The sequence below is a fragment of the Narcine bancroftii genome, chromosome 14 (genome assembly GCF_036971445.1).
Source record: "Narcine bancroftii isolate sNarBan1 chromosome 14, sNarBan1.hap1, whole genome shotgun sequence".
Lineage (NCBI taxonomy): Eukaryota > Metazoa > Chordata > Chondrichthyes > Torpediniformes > Narcinidae > Narcine > Narcine bancroftii.
This window is the reverse complement of record NC_091482.1, coordinates 35,968,536-35,985,078: the sequence shown is the minus strand read 5'-3', so window position 1 is coordinate 35,985,078 and position 16,543 is coordinate 35,968,536. Positions and strand designations below refer to the sequence as shown.

The 16,543-nt window shown below is 46.7% G+C and overlaps 1 protein-coding gene across 3 annotated transcripts in view; it reads right to left on the bottom strand.

The window, feature by feature from the left end:
* LOC138749995 (transmembrane protease serine 6-like) overlaps positions 1 to 16,543 on the bottom strand; it is a 125,976-nt gene that overhangs the window by 81,588 nt on the left and 27,845 nt on the right. For all 3 annotated transcript variants that reach the window (XM_069912132.1, XM_069912131.1, XM_069912133.1), the window contains exons 3-4: positions 11,131 to 11,248; positions 2,996 to 3,282 (exon numbers count right to left, since the gene is read on the bottom strand). In XM_069912132.1, the coding sequence (XP_069768233.1) occupies positions 2,996 to 3,282; positions 11,131 to 11,248 (405 nt within the window). The remainder of the gene's footprint in view (positions 1 to 2,995; positions 3,283 to 11,130; positions 11,249 to 16,543) is intronic.

Below are 16,543 nucleotides of genomic sequence, written 5' to 3'. Positions count from 1 at the left end.
CGAAGACTGATTTATTGCACTGGCAACTCTGCTTCTATGGGCCTCTGGCACTGACGTCAAGGCCCCGCATCATCGGAGCACTGACCTCAGGTTGGCCCTGGCATGGAATTTTACCTTCAACATTGACAGACTTGATTATTGGAGGGAAAATGCCTTGGGGACTGTAGATGTTTGACCTGAAACAAAAAGCTATCATTCCAGGTATTGGAAATGTTTGAGAGATCAATGTTCAAAATGAAAAATCTGTAAACTATCTCAAACACTGGAAACCCGCAGAGAGATGCAGCAAAGCATAAGCTTTCCAAAGTAGTTGATACAAATCTTAAAGCAAGATTTCACCCCAACTGTTCTGTGTTGTGTATTGGCCTATGTGTTGTGTGGTTTTATGTTAAAAAGTGACAGTTTGCCTTTAAGAGCCAAGGTGAAGGTCAACTGCTGAGAGAGTGGGAGATGGACTGAGCATGTGCAGAAAAAAATGATCTAAAAATTTCAGGACTTGGACAATAAACCTGCCAATGCTGCTGTGGAGTGAAAGGAGGCCCAGAGCATGAGTCATGGTCTGGAGGACAGTTTAGAATGTTGGAATTTCAGAAAGGATTAACATTCCGAAGGCAGCCAGAAGGATCCGGACCAAGCCAGTGGTTCCTCTCTCTGCAAACAACACTAGACAACTTTGAATTTTGTGCTCTCTCTAAAAGTTCTTTTGGCTTCAGTTTACCAAACAAACTGAATTTTGTTTATGATCTTTGCTTCAGTTGAGACCGAAGTTTTGTGAGTCTTGTGTGTTTTGTGTTAGTTTAGTGTCTACGTTTTTCTGTGGGCTGGTTGGAAGTGTAGCTTAGACTTTAATTACGTATGTTATATTTACGCTAGGGAATTTATTAGCTTTACACTGTTATAGAAATTTGCATAGTAACCGGTGGGCATTGTTATAAAAGGGGGGATTTTGAATTAAAGTTTGAAGGTGAATTTTTTGTTAATAAAGTAATTGTTCATCTTTACCCCTGTGAGATATGCCTTCTTTGTGGTTGCTGGTTTGATCCTGTAACACAACAAAAAGTGATTAACATCGATGAATGAGCCCTTTTTGGAAGAGAATGCCCCTCACATGAGTTCATCTGAAGGGCTGAGAAAACTTTCAGACCAAGTCAGCCAAGAACCGATTTCCTCATCTTGGAAGCAAGGCCACGAGTTATTTGCAAACTTAAATCTCTCCAAGGTCTCCTGTAGTTCTTCCAGGATTCTACCACATTGTTTCCTGCCACCTTTTGGGATGGTAGAGAGTGAGGATTACCCAGAGAAGAACCCCCTCCTCTTCGTTGCCACTTTTCCCACACATCAAGTTAACAATGAAGATATGACTCAACATCTGGGGAGGAGTTTTGTCCAAAGTCGCCGACAAACCAAGGACTGGTTGGCTGTCTGAGGTATGCAGCATGCAGTAGGTAGTTTCTAGTCAAGTGGCAATTGCAAACACATGAGGACAACATGAAAGTCTGCAGACACTGTGGCTGAAGAATCTTGATGAAGGGCTCAAGCCCGAAATGTTGGTGATGCATCTTTATTTTCACTGTATAAAGGACACTGTTTGACCTGCTGAGTTTCTCCTGCATTGTGTTTTTACTTAAAAATTGTAGAAAACCGCTGTTATACTACGATTGGCTGCTGCCGGCGAGACACCCCTCCCGAGACCAATCCTACCCATGGCCCTTTGTGTGCTCCCCCTTTCACTTTGCTCAATGACGTTAATGGTTGTTCCATTCTTTAGTCAATAAAAGCCTGATAGTTTCACAACCCCAGTCTTTTGTGATGGTACCGTGGCATGTCCTCCAGCAAGTGTGAAAGGAAGACACACACACACACACACACACACACACACACACACTCGAGGAATCGAAGTCGAAGACTGATTTATTGCACTGGCAACTCTGTTTCTATGGGCCTCTGGCACTGACGTCAGGGCCCCGCATCATCGGAGCACTGACCTCGGGTTGGCCAGCGATCCGCCAGAGTTCCCTGTCTTCCCACCGGGCAGAGGTCACCTGGGATGACGGCTAGTGTCACCCCACCCCCCCCGGGTCCATGCGGTTGCCACGTTCGGCAGCTATTTTGTGGGCCGGTTCACGACTCCATCCACAGGCCCCTGCCAGAACTGGTGACTGGGCCATTGTCTGTGGCCTGCTGCTGCATTGTGGGGGGCAGAGTGCAGACCGGCTCGTCACAGTCCATATATGCTGGTTTCAGGTGGTCAACGGTAAAGGCTTCTGCCTTAACACCGATGTCAAAGATGAAGGTGGAACCATTGTCTCTAATGACCTCATAGGGTCATTGTAATTGTGGACTGCATATGTCCCTCCCCACGAACACGTACTGGCAAGTTTTCCACCATCTAAGGAAATTGTCCACTTACGTATACATGCACCACACAGAGTTGCACTACAGTTGCTATATTCTTACAAGGTAACAAAATAGTTCAAGTTATCCCGACCATATAACAATGGTGTATTACATACTCCTTTATTATCTTTGATGAAGAGTTTATTGTTCATAAAACAATTTTTAATTTTGGAAACTTGTGCTGATATAGTTTTAAGTTCTGAGTGAAATTTAGAAAACATTGAAAATGATGGAGAAATCCTTCACAATTTATGAATTTTCCCAGAGGAATATTTTTAGGAAAGCAAAGAAATGCAAACTTTTCATAAATTGTGGAATATATTAATTTTTTTTAATTTAGTGATACAGCACAGCCTATGAGCCCATGCCACCCAAATACACCAAGTGACCTACAAACCCTGTACAATTTTAGAAACTGGAGCACCCAGAGGAAACCCACATAGTCACAGGGAGAATGTACAACTCCTTATGGACAGCGCCGGATTCTAACCTGATTCGCTGATGCTGTAATAGTGTTGAGCTAAGCACTCCACTATCCTTCAGGGAACCCCACCTACTCTGCCCCCACTTCATTTACACAGTTCAAAAAAGGGCTTACCATCTTCTCCACCTCTTCAACGATCCTCAAATATTCCTCTGAAGTGAGGTCACTGAGTCTGATGGAGATGGTCTCCTTTATCGCCATCTCTCCCACAAAGTAGCACTTGTCGTCTGGGCTTTTGTCACCTGAATCCGATGTGGTGTTCGTTGGGTTTTCCACCTTGGTGCCGCTGGTGCTGAAGGTGTGTGTTTGACTGGTATTGCTGGCTGTACTGTCCAGGATGATTGTGGCTGACGTAGTTGCAGGTCGCTTGGGAGCAAAGCCATTAATGATCATTGGGACCTCTGAAACAAAGCACAGAGCTTTAGTTTGGTCGCCACTTTTGTTTTGTCCTAAAGAAACTGATTAATATTCCGCATTTAAGGGGAGAACCATCTGCACATCACAAGAACAGCGTGATGTAATATTTGGGAATGATTTTGGGAGATAAATTGGTAAAATTAGAGTAGGTTACATACATACACACATTTTAAAACAGATCGTATTTGAAATACTGAATAATTCATATTCAGTGACTACAGAAACTATGGAGAATGCTATGCACATTTCACAAGGAGGTGCTTAATTGAAATGATGTCATGAAATGAATAGACTGGAGACAGGTCGTTTGTGTTGGACATTTTTACAAGACTTCTGACCTCTCTCAAAGGTCATTGATAGTTTTGTTTACCTAAAACAACAGATGGGAGCAGAAGACTAACTCATATTGTTTGCCGGAGAAGGAGGGGGTTTTGCAAGTGAGAGAGAGAAGAGCATGTGGCTGGGAGTTGGAATCTCAGAGATGGAGAGAGAGGGAGAGACACAGCTGAAACAGTGTCAGCCAGGAGAAGCTTGTTGGAACTGAAACAGAAGCTCCAGAGCGGTGGATGGCTGGATGTGCTATCTATCTGATGTTTCTCTTGGAATAAGTGGGAACAGAAAGGAACTCTGTGCTAGCCTGAAAGAAAGAGCTTATCATTTGGAGAACCCTGATGGGGCAAGTTTCATCAGCAAGACATTGAGGTGACTAATGGTGGCACCTCAGTTGTGGAAATCCTGGAACAACGAATCTCTCTCTGCAAACCTACGAGAAACTTCCTGAGTGGTAAACATTTACCTTTCAAGCACCAAAGCCTGGTGAACTTTATACATGTTAAATTCTGTGCACAGTATAAGAATTGCCTGCAACCAGAGAAAGTGGAAGAATGAGAAGGGAGATTGAACTGTTAACCAAAGAACCTTTCTTAAATTTACACACACAAATTACATACACGTGCGCTTAGAATTAGAGGGGGTTGTTGGGTTAGTTAAGTTAATAGAGATAAGTTAAAGTTTGATTCTGCTTTCATTTTTAAAGGCAATTACAAACAACTTTTGTTTAAGTAACTACTTGTCTTGGTGAATGTCTATTGCTGCTGGGATTTGGGGTCCTTTGGACTCATAACAACAGGAAAGGTGAAACACTCAGAAGTTCAGGTGGGGTGATTCTGCACTAAAATCCAACCCACTCAATTTTTCTTCCAGCTTTCTACCCCAGGAACTGAGCTAATGCTCCATCTCATCCATCTGGGCTGTGATTTCATCGGTATGTCTGGTTGCATCAAAATTTCCTACTTTTAAATTTCATACTTTTCGCTTTCTTAATTACTTGTAGTATTTACATTAAACATTTTGTTTCATGTTCTCAGTCTCCTAGATTCCCTGGTAGAAGATAAGCAAGATGATGTTTATATTCTTAAACCAAAACTCAGTCTCTGCTTCTCTTCCCTCAGATGCTGCCTGAGCTGTGGAGTATTTCTAGCTATTTCCTATTTTTATTTCAGGTTTCCAGCATCTGCAATTTCTGGACATTCAATCTCTCTGAATGGACAATGTAGGATACATTTGCAAAGATTGGAAACAAAGGTCTCGTCCCCAGTTTCAAAGAAGGTGGTGCTGCCGCACTCCTATTCCAAGGATGCATTGCATGCCAAGCCATCCAGTTGACCTTTTCAATTGGCCCACCTAAATCACCAGGTGCTGCAGTCCAGGCAGCCTGCTCAGATTCAACCCTGACTTTCACCCAATTGGCCCAGTTGAATCACCTTTGCTGACCCCTGCTTTGAGCCGTTGGTCACAGCAGCCAATGGAGCCCAGCCTGCCGAGTGATTGGGCCCCCAGTACTGCCTGCAGAACTATAAAGGTCCCTGTGCCCCTTTGTTCTGCCTCTTTGGACTCCTTGTGGCACGTAAGTAGCACCTTTCACAGTGGGTTGGGGTGAGTCTCGAGGCCAGGTAGCAAGAGCCGTGTCTGTACCGGTAAAGGGGTGGGGGCACGTAATATCACCTTGGTCCTAACTGTTGATTGTATGTATTTAAGTAATCTCCCCGGTTTCCCTCATTATCCGAAGTGTACATTTACCCCTTGTGTATTGTGTTTGTGTATGTTTATTGACCCTGTTGCCCCATTTGAATCCCCAAAATAAACGTGTGCCTTGTACCCTGACTTTGGTCTGGTTTTTAACCTGTGAGACAACATTTGGCACTGTGAGCTGGGCCCAAGGGGTTTTGGCCAAGGACAGATCAGAGAGGGATGTTTTGGAACAGGGGAAGGAAAGCTAGAACTGGCTCCAAAGACAGAATTCCCGGGTGGGCCGAAGATAGTGAGAGATTTGGAAGTGTGGCCAGCATATGGGCCGACTTCAGAAAACCCCGTGGATTGGTCCAAGCAGCTGGAGCCTCGTGGCAAGCGAATGGGCCACCATGTGGTAGCCCTCTTTAAGGAGACGGGGTTTCCCAAGGCAGGGGGCAGTCAGAGGCGAGCCTACTGGCTGCTGGAGCCACTGCTGAGATGCCAGGCAGGGATCACCAGTCAGGTGGTGGACAAGCTGCTGACCATCTCTGACCAAAAGGACAGGGAAACAGAAGTGCTGGAACGGACCTGCAGTGGATGGCAGGATGCACTTCTTGCTGCCCAAGGCAGAGCCAATGGCTTGGAGACCAGAGGCACCAAGGTCGCATCCCGACTGGTGCAGCTCCAGCAGGTTCAGGCAGCCTGTCAGTCAGGCTGGCACCCTGATCCGATTAAAATTAGAGCCTTGGTTCGGCGGGGTGAGCAGCCGGACACTTGGCTGGGGGATGGGGACATCTGAATGGACAGTGATGGGGAAAGGACACTCACAGAGCCTGTGTTCTGCCGCGACTCTTCCCATTCCCATCACCACCGAGCCCTAGCAAGCCCAACCCGTCACCACACAGTCCCAGGTCCTCCACAGAGGAGAGGGAAGCAAAGAGGAGGGGGCAGCTGGGGGGGGGGGCACACTAGGGGCTGCTCGGAGACAACTGAGACCTAGGATTTCTTCCCCAAGGAGCTCGCCCAGCTGGCGGACTGACACCGCCAGTGGCCAGGTGAGTACCTCACGGCATGGCTCCTCAGGCTGTGGGACGAAGGGGGCCCCATGACTCTCCTGTCAGGAGGCCAACGCCCTGGGGAACCTCTTTGAATCTCAGACCGTAAATAATGCCTTGCGGGCACCACCAAGGGGATCTGCAGTAGGTCATCCCTCTGAGAGCACGTGGTCACAGCCATTCAGACCTGCTATCTCACCCAGCTGGAGGGGAACCTCCATGGGAGACCACACTGGGCCATGGTAGGGCAAAGTACACAGGTCATCTGAGACTGGGCCCTGTTCAATGGGATCTTTGAGAGGGCCAATTGCCAGAATTTTATCGAAAACACGAGGGTGACCGGCGCACTCACGGGGCACCTCGTAACTACCGCAGTCTTTGGCCTTGTCAGTCATCCTGCCTGCCACGCTATCACCCTCCTGGAAGGGTTGGAGTATATGCTGTGGGAGGCACCCACCCTAGTCCAGAACCAGGAACCCAAGCTCTACTTCAACCCGCTGTGCACTGGGGTGGACCCAATTAGCAGCAATGGGGTCCCCATCCCTACCTTGTATGTGCGCTGGAAGCAGTTATGTAGAGGGTTGTCCCGCTGGCAAACTGGACACTGGGAGTGCCCTCAATCCCCGCGCCACACAACCAGCCCACATTGTCACCCACAACTCACCACCCGACCCCATTAAGGCTGAGATCAGGCAGCAGCTGCTGCAGGAGATGTCTGCACTCACCCTGTGTGAGCAGCCTGCCAGCAGTGCGCGGCAGACCCCCAATCCTCTCCCATAGGATGGAGGCCAATGTCCCCAGTTTGTGCACTCCGCTGCCCTTACCCACCCGAGAGACCTGAGGGCAATGTGCAGCGCTGGCTGGTGCTCGTGGACATGCATGCACAACACACCATCATCCCTGGCCACCCTGCAGGGTGGAGGGGGACCCCGATGCAGATAGAGGGGCTGGGAGGCTCCCTCCTGCCTGTGAAGGAGGTCACAATCCACCTGGCCATTGGGAACCAACCCCCTGCACCTGCCGTAGTCCTCATTGCGCCCTCCCTTGAGTGTATATTGGGCATCAATTTATTACGGGGACAGTCCCTCCAAGCCAACCGGGGCCGCTTCACCTTTGGGATCGCACGGGCAATGGTGGTAGTGGGGGCAGCTAAATGGGAGCCTGTGGTCATACCCTCCTTCCAAAGTAACGAATACAGGAGGACACCAGGACATTACAGAGGCTGTGTAGGCTTTCCTGCGGGAGGGAGTCATCAGACCTGCAGCTTCCCCCTTCAATAGCCATGTCTGGCTGGTCTGAAAAAAAGATGGCACCTGGAGGATGACTGTGGACTACAGACACTGAATAAAGTCACCCCCCCCCCCCCCCCCCACTCTGCTGGCCATTGCTATCCCAGACATTGTCACCTTAGTGGAAGATATAGATTCCCGGCCCAGATAAGCTTTGATATGCAGTTGTCGACTTAGCAAATACATTATTCTCCACTCCAGAGTCTCAGGACCAATTTGCATTCACATGGAATGCCCAACAATACACTTTCTGCAGACTCCCTCAGGGCTACCTCCACAGCCCCATCACCTGCCACAACCTAATCGCCTGAGATCAACTTCCCTCCCCATGTGTCAATTGCCCATTATACTGGCAATGTCCTTATCCATGGACAAGCTGAGACCATTGTCTCTGAGGGTCTTCATATGGCAATGGTTTTCTATGAGAAAGGGGGTGGGTCATTGTTGCATCAGGGACCTGGCCATGAAGTGGCACTTGGGAAACAGGCAGATACCAGAATCAGCCAGAAATAAGATTTTCAACTCTGCAGACCCACCTATAAAACTAGTACCGAGAGCTTCGTGTGTCTCCTGGGTTATTGGCAACAACATATACCCCACCTCACTATTATTCTCGGACCATTCTACAGGGTCTCCCGAAAGAAAGCCCCCTTCCTATGGGGTCCCGAACAACAGGCTGCTTTTGCTACAGCGAAGCAGGCTGTGGAACAAGCGTCACCTCTCCCCCCACCCCAGACAGGCAGGCGTTCCTTTGGAATTGCAGGTTTCAGCAAGGGAGGCCACCACCAAATGGAGCCTCTGGCAGAAGCTCCAAGGTCACAGAGTCCCGTTGGGCTTCTGGACAAAGCCCCTGCCTGAAGCTGCTCAGCGCTACATCCCATTCGAGTGCCAGCTGCTTACCTGCTACCTGGTCCTCCTGGCTACTGAGCGTCAAACCGGCACTGACCGCATCATCCTCCACCCCCACCTGCCGATAATGCAGTGGGTCAAATCTTCCGATTCCACCCACAGGGAAGGCCGGGCCCAGCAGTCATCAATAGTAAAATGGAAATGGTACATTGCAGACTGCACCAAGTCCCGTCCAGAAGGGATCAGCTGCCTCCACAAGCAGGTCATGTCCTTCCCGCAAGCCCTGGACCCAGCCCCAGAATTGGCTGAAATCCCACCCTCCCCCATGCCCTGGGGCCACCCCTTTGACTCCCTCGACACTCAACAAAAAGCACACGCCTGGTTCACAGATGGCTCCAGCCGCTGAAAAGTGGGTTGGGGGGGGGTGGGGGGGAACAATACTGGAAGGTGGCGGCACTTCAGCCCCGCTATGGGAAAATTCTGACTAAGGAAGGGGAGGGTGGCTCCAGCCAGCTTGCTGAGGTGGCAGCACTACTACAGGACATCAATAGCCTGCAAATTCAGATGGCCCTGGACTACCTGCTGGTGGAGAATGGTGGTACCTTTATTGGTCAAGACGCCATCATTGGTCAAGACGCTACACCTACATATCTGATGAATCCTCCAACATCACCCACCTGGCTGACCACCTTGATTCTGACTGTTGATTGTATGTATTTAAGTAATTTCCTTCGATATCCGGTGTATTGTGTGTATAAGTTCGTTTAGCATTTTGACTCCGTTGCCCCATTTGCAACCCCAAAATAAACGTGTGCTTTGTACCCCGAATTTGGTCTGGTTCTTAACCTGTGTGATTCACATAAACCCGAACAACAGGAGGACCACGTGTTCCACACAGAGTGAGAGAACACATGACGTAGAATGTGGGTAACGGCCCATGCTTAGAGCGGCCAACCTTACAGACTTTGGAGTGTCTGGGAATTAGGAATTCTGCTCTAGAATACTAGTACAAGCAAATCCAGGAGAAAATTGAAATATTACTAACTATCTCCATGCCATCTTGCACAAAGGAATGTAGGGGTTGTAGTACATGAAACGCAAAATGTTAGCATATAGCTAGCACAAGTAATTAGGAAGGCGGGTAGACTTTATTGCAAGTGGTGTGGGGCATAAAAATAAAGAAGCTTTGATGCAACTTGACAGAGCACTGGTAAAACACACTGTAGTCTAAGCACAGTGTTAGTCTGTTGAAGAATGTTATACATGTAGGCCCTGCTTTACGGAGGCAGAGCGTTCCTATGAAACCTTTCATAAGCTGAAGTCACATAGCGAGCACCGATTTCTTCATAAAAGTGAATTTGCATCAAGCAAGTATTTGTAAAGTGGGGTATACCTGCATTTGCACTGAGGTGGCTCTCCCCTTTCACTTCCTAACATCTTTTTCTTCTCCCTCCCATCTCTACCCCCTGCTCCTTCCTCTCCTCTCCCCCCCCCCCCCCCCCCCCACCTTTTGATTCTGGAATGTGCTTGTTTCTGCCTGTTGAAGAGCCTGGACCTGACGAATGGCCCAGGTTACGAATGGCGTGGTTATCCTCTCCTTCCTCTGGATGCTGCATCACCTGGCGAGTTTCTCCAGCATGTCTATGTATTGCCCATTGAGATGGAACAACAGTTTGGAGGGAAGTGTTTGGCAGATTAAGAGATGATATCGTCTGCGCTCATTGAAGATTGAAGAATGGGAGCACGTGTGATCAAAACAGGCAACCCATCATTCTGAAATGACAGAATATCCCTGACTCTAAATGCCCCAACAAGTGTGAAGAGGTGGAGGCGGGGAAGATGACTCACCTGCTGAGGACATCCAGAATGAGGGGTCTGATTTCTGAATAATGGGTTGCCCATTTAAGATGGAGTTGAGGAGGATTTTCTTCTCTCAAGAGGTTGTGACACTGGACTCTCAGTTAGTCGGGGGTGGGGGGGGGGGTGGTCCCCATGATGTGGATTTTTTTAAATTTTAAACTAAATTTTAAATTTTAAAAAAATTAAATGGTAGCAGGTAACAGGCCATTTTGGGCCACAAGTCCATGCTGCCCAATTACACCCAATTTACCAACACCCTCCGGTACGTTTCAAACAGTGGGAGGAAACCAGAGCCCCCAGGGAAAACTCAGTACAGACAGTGTGGGATTCGAATTCAAATCCCCATTATTGTGCGGTAACGGCATTGTGCTCACCGCTAGACCACCCGCACTGCTCCAAAGATGCCCCAAAATACCGCAAAGTTGCCTCATCATTGACTTTCCTACCCTGGGCCCATCACTTGATTTGGCGAGAGGCTTATGGACAGCAGCAGGAGAGTACCAAGTTGCGCTGCGTCCATTTACAATGGGCCACATGCAGGCAGGTGGGATGGATGTAGTGGGGATTTTTAGTCAGTATAGACAGGTTGGGCCGAAGGGCCTGTTCCCACACTGAACAGATCTCTGATTCAAGGACTTTGCCCTGAGGTTATCAGGGATTGAATCTGTGGTGAGAATAAGAACTGGTAATGGGGTGGTGCGCTGCTTTAACGTTGTGCATCCAAACACATTGGCCGATAGGTTTAATGAATGGGAGATGGCTCTCTCACCAAGAACACCACGAATCAGCGTAATTGATCCAGCTATTAGTACCAGGAGAATGAACCCGCTGATGATTGGAAGACATTTGTAGCCACATCTGGAGCACTTTCTCTTGGCAGCATTCTCCTGCGGATAAATAGTGACCCCATTATTGTAGAATGATGTGCACAAGGCAAGTTCAATTTCAAGTTCACTATCATCAAACTATACATATACATATGCAACCAGATTCTCTGGATCAAGGTGCACACAGCATATGCTAATCACTTAATAATAAAATATAAAATAAATATATATAATTATTTTTTAATATTTTCATTTATAAGAGATCCAATGTTACAGAATACTGTTAATCAATCGCATAGGCTGCAGGAAGAAGCTATTTCCCAGGCTTTTGATGCTCCTGTCTAAATTTAAATTGTCCGTTATCATCTGTGTTCTGCGCCAGCACTGTTGCACTGCAACAGTACTCAGGGGTTCAAGTACTACAGACACCTGAGGACAAGATCTAAACAGATGTGGAATAAACGACTGCAACATAATATCCCAACTCCAACTTCACCTTTAACTGCTTATGTGTGGTCATTTCCAAATAAGAGAAGTCTTTCTTTGTAGGACCCTGAAGCCCATTATACCGCATGTCTGAGACTGGGGAGATGATGTTCCATGGGGTTTATGCAGCAAGAAAAGAAAATGCTCTTATAAGTATAGGACTGTCAGCTGAGCTGTGTTTTGAAGGGATTCCTATGTCAAAAAGCACCATTCATCTCTTGTATACAAGGCATGATATAATGCATAGGGCCACTCCTTTAAAGTGAAAGGAATGATACTGTACTTTGAACTGCTGCCTTTATTTTAGCCATGGCACTTCGCTTGTCCAACACCATTAAACAGATGTTAGTAACATCTGCTTCCTGTATGGTGAGCTGGTTTTAAAAAAATGACACAAAAGTCAAGCTGCTTGAGGAACTGGAATCTCGGGGTTGTATGTGATGTCAGGTTTGTACTCTGGCAATAAACCTGAACCCAAGCAGCTTAGTGGAAGGTAAGAAATTGTCTACAATTTGTGTCGAGACCCCACATCAAAATGGCTGTTTCTTTTCCTAGTTACAATATGACCCACGGTCATATTGCTTTGGGGAATCCTGGGGCGATGAAAGACGCTTCAAAAATGTCTTACTTTCTGAGTAAGCTTGTGCTTTACTCAGTAAACCCAATGCCATTACTTGTCTCTAACTGAGGGGATCATGCTGGAGAGAAGATTCACAAGACTGTTGCCAGGACTTGTGGGGGGGGGGGGGGTGGTGGCGGGAGGTGGCAGCCTAAGCGCCTAAGCTATAGGGAGAGGTTGAGCAAGCTGGGGCTTCATTCCTTGGAACTCAGGTGGATGAAAGTAAAGCTATAGAACACTGCACAGAATTGAGATGAACAAAATCACAAAAGGAATAAATGGAGTGAACGCGGACTCTTGTCCAGAGTAGGGGAGAAAGTAAGCAGAGTACAGTTTAAAGTGAGGGGGGTGGGGGTGGGAGAGATTTAACAGGAACTTGAGGGGTACCATTTTTACTAAAAACACACAGACAGAAATGCTGGAGTAAGACTTGTAGCATCCATAGGAGGCAAAGTTGCATCTCTGGTGAGCTACACTTGGAATATTGAGTTCAGTTCTGGTCACCTCATTGTAGGAAGGATGTGGAAGCTATGGAGAGGGTGCAGAGGAGATGCTGCCTGGATTGGGAAATGAGTTTTATGAGGCAAGGTTAGCAGAGCTGGGACTTTTCTCTTCAGCGGAGAAGGATGAGAGGAGACTTATGAGAGGTCTACAAGACTATGAGAGGCATAGATAAGGTGGAGAGCCAGCACCTGTTTCCCAGGGCAGGATCAGCAAACATTGGAGGACATGAGTAAAAAGGGAAGGAAGAAAAGTTTAGGGGAGACATCAGGAGTAAGTTTTTACACAGAGAGTTGTGGGTGCTTGGAATGCCTTGTCGAGGATGGTGGTGGAGGCTGGAACATTGGGGGAATTTATGAGATTCCTAGACAGGCACATTGATGGAACAAAAAAAAGAGGGTTACAGGGCAGGGTGGGTTTAGTATTTATTTTTAAGGGATTTATGGGTCAGAACAACATCGAGGGCTGTAGGGCCTATATTGTGCTATAGTGTTCTATGTTCTATGATCTTTATAGATGTTTTAGGCTCTTCTTCAAGGTATACGCAAAGAACAGGAAAGCATCAAAATAAAGACTGAAGCCAGGAGAAGGTGTGAATTGATATGTGTAATGGAGGATTTAGACCAGCTTATGCAAGAAGGGATGCAGTTGCATCAGAAATGGGGCCCAGGGATGCATATGAATCAGTAGACATTACCTAACTTCCACCATGAGGCCTAGAGATGCAGTTGTCTTTTGTTGGTCACAGGCTGTCAGGAGACCTTGAAGATAATTAAACCATTTGTTCAAAGAGATAAGATCTGAATTAAACAACTTTTGGGTAATATAAGCCATGGTCCCACTGCTGAAGAGAGAGACTCTGGAAGAGGTGGCTACATCTCTCAGCAAGAAGAAGAACTTCAAGAGTCCAGCTAACGTCCCGGTCGAGGGAGGTAGAGAAGCTGCTACCGGCGCCCCGACAACCTACTACAAGTGTGCAGTCGTTGCCTTGCTTTGGCAGTTGGGACCAGTCCAGGCGTTGACGAGTATAATTGGAAAGGGCTTGCATATTGTCGTGTGAATTCAGCTTTAGATTTAGTTATAAAGACTTGTATAAACTGAACTGCTCTCGGTGTGTGTCTGTTTTCTTTCAGTAGTTCGAACACTGTGACCAATCTAAAACAAAAAAAGTGAGAGGTATAAGTTTACCCAAGACAATATGATAAAGGGAGAGGCGAGAATTGATTTTGGCTCTGTGAGACAGAATGAAAAGCTATGTCCACCGGGTATCATGGCGCAAGTCTTGAAAATTAATATACTTCATGCTTTGTGAGACCTGGGGATTTTCAGGGATCCACTTGATGAACGTAAATATATCAGGAGATTCCTATTGTCAGCCAGAGATAGGATCCCAAATCCCTGTCCTTACAGTGCACAGGATAGACTCCATAGATGGAGGAGTAAGGGAAAGAGCCATCCTCTCCATCAACTGGAACAAAGAGATAAGGTGGGACCCAAATATGAATAGGCCCCACTTCAATTTCTCACCTCAACCCAAAGATTTTCCTTCATCCAGCTTCCACAGGAAAGGAACCTTGAGCCAGAAAATGGAGAGGGGACAGTTTCTAATCCAATCATGTTCCCAGCTGGGCTGGTTGAAGTCGTGGGGTAGGAAAATGTGAATGAGAAACGAAGGAAGAGGTGGGTGAACAAGTGGTGGGATTGCTCCATGCTAGTCTTCGGAGAGGAATAAGGGTGGGTGGGACATTTTTGCAATTCAGTATTGGAATCTGAGTATTCACTGTACATCTTGGCTTGAGAAGGTGATTTAATTTTTATTTTAACCATACAACATGGTTGGAAACCCATGCTGCCCAACTGTACACAATTAAGCTACACCCTCATGTGTTTTGGAGGTGGGAGAAAACCAAAGCACCCAGGGGAAACCCATGCTGGTCATGGCGAGAATGTGCAAAGTCCTTCCAGGCAGCAGCAAATTCGAACCCAGGTGGCTGGCACTGTAATACTGTTGTGCTGACTGCAACAACACTAACCATGCCGTGATGGCCATCCACCTTCTTGATCTGCTGCAGTTCTCTGGATGAAGGTTCTCCCACAGTGCTGGAGTCATGGTGACAGACAGCTCCTTCATCCCATCAAATTGATCATCTACTACCTCTTTACACTAATCCTACACCTGCACCAATTTTTAACAGGATGGCCAATCTCTTTAGTATCCAAAGTGTCTCTCTACCTTGAGTTATAGTTTTCTCTGAAATCATGTGACATGACATCACCACTGTTTCAGTTTTATTTCTCCAAATTATCACTTCATGCCCAAAAGACATCTGACCTCATCTCTGTCCAGGAGGTTTAAGCGGTTATGTGTCCTGAAAGTCTGAGCGCATGTCACTCTAGGAAGAACTTGATTAATTGCACAGCTGCCAGCAGTATGCTGTGTACACACACCCATTGTGCTGGAATCAATTAAGACTCATTTCAATTTCATTGGGTCTTGTCCTTCCAGACTTGGCAACTCCAAAATGACACCTCTCTCTCTCTCTGAGTGCAACGGTGTCTCTGTAAATGTGATGTGGCCTGTGTGTGACCCTGTCCACTTTATATATACACACAGTTTAATATTAAACTAAAGATATACACAACTCCATTACAGGGAGGTGCTGTCAGTGCAGCACCCATCAGTGTAACTGCAAGGCATTTTGTAGACAGTACAATTGGTAGCCACTGTGAGCCAGTGTTGGAGGAAATTAATGTTCCGAGTTATGGATGGGTGCCAATGAAGTAGGATTATTTGTTTTAGGATAAAGAGCACAGTGCTTTCTTTGAGGAGCCTGTCTCTCTCAAATTTCATCTTGCATCAGATTACACAGATGAAGCAACAGTGGGGATAATATTCAATACCAGCCCTGGCAATGAATAAACAGAGCAATAACCTGTCAGTCAGCCCATTTCTCCATTCTCCACTCAAAGGCTTTATTGAGTAGAAATATAGATGACCAATAAAAGGAAGTGTTTACTGTCAGCACTCATAATAAAAGAAAGCACCATCAGTTCATCCTTCTTCTTCATGGTCATTCTGTTTAATCCCCAGTATAACAGCCCGGGGATTTTTCTATGTTATAGTTCAGGTATTTCATAGAAACAAAGAAGATAGGAGCAGGAGTAGGTCATTCAGCCCTTCGAGCCTGCTCCGCCATTCAACGAGATCATGGCTGATCTTAAAGTTCAGTACCCCGTCCCCGCCTTCTCTCCGTAACCCCTAATTCCCTCTTAAATATATTTAATGAACCTGCCTCTACTGCTCTCTGTGGCAATGAATTCCACAGATTCACCACCCTCTGGGTAAAGGAATTCCTCCTCATCTCAGTTCCAAATGGTTTGCCTATTATCCTCGAACCATGGTCCCAGATTCTGGATTCCCCCACCATTGGAAACATCCCTTCCGCATCCATTCTGTCCAGTCCTGCCAAAATTTTATGTCTCTATGAGATCCCCTCTCAATCTTCTAAACTCCAGCGAGTACAATCCCAAATTGTGCAATCTTTCCTCATAAATTATTCCTGCCATTCCAGGTATCAGCCTGGTGAATCGCCTTTGCACTCCCTCCATTGCAAGAACATCCTTCATCAGATAAGGTGACCAAAACTGCACACAATACTCCAGGTGTGGTCTCACCAAGGTTCTGTACAGCTGCAGTAAGGTATCCTTATTCTTATACTCAAACCCTCTTGATATGAAGGCCTTTTTAA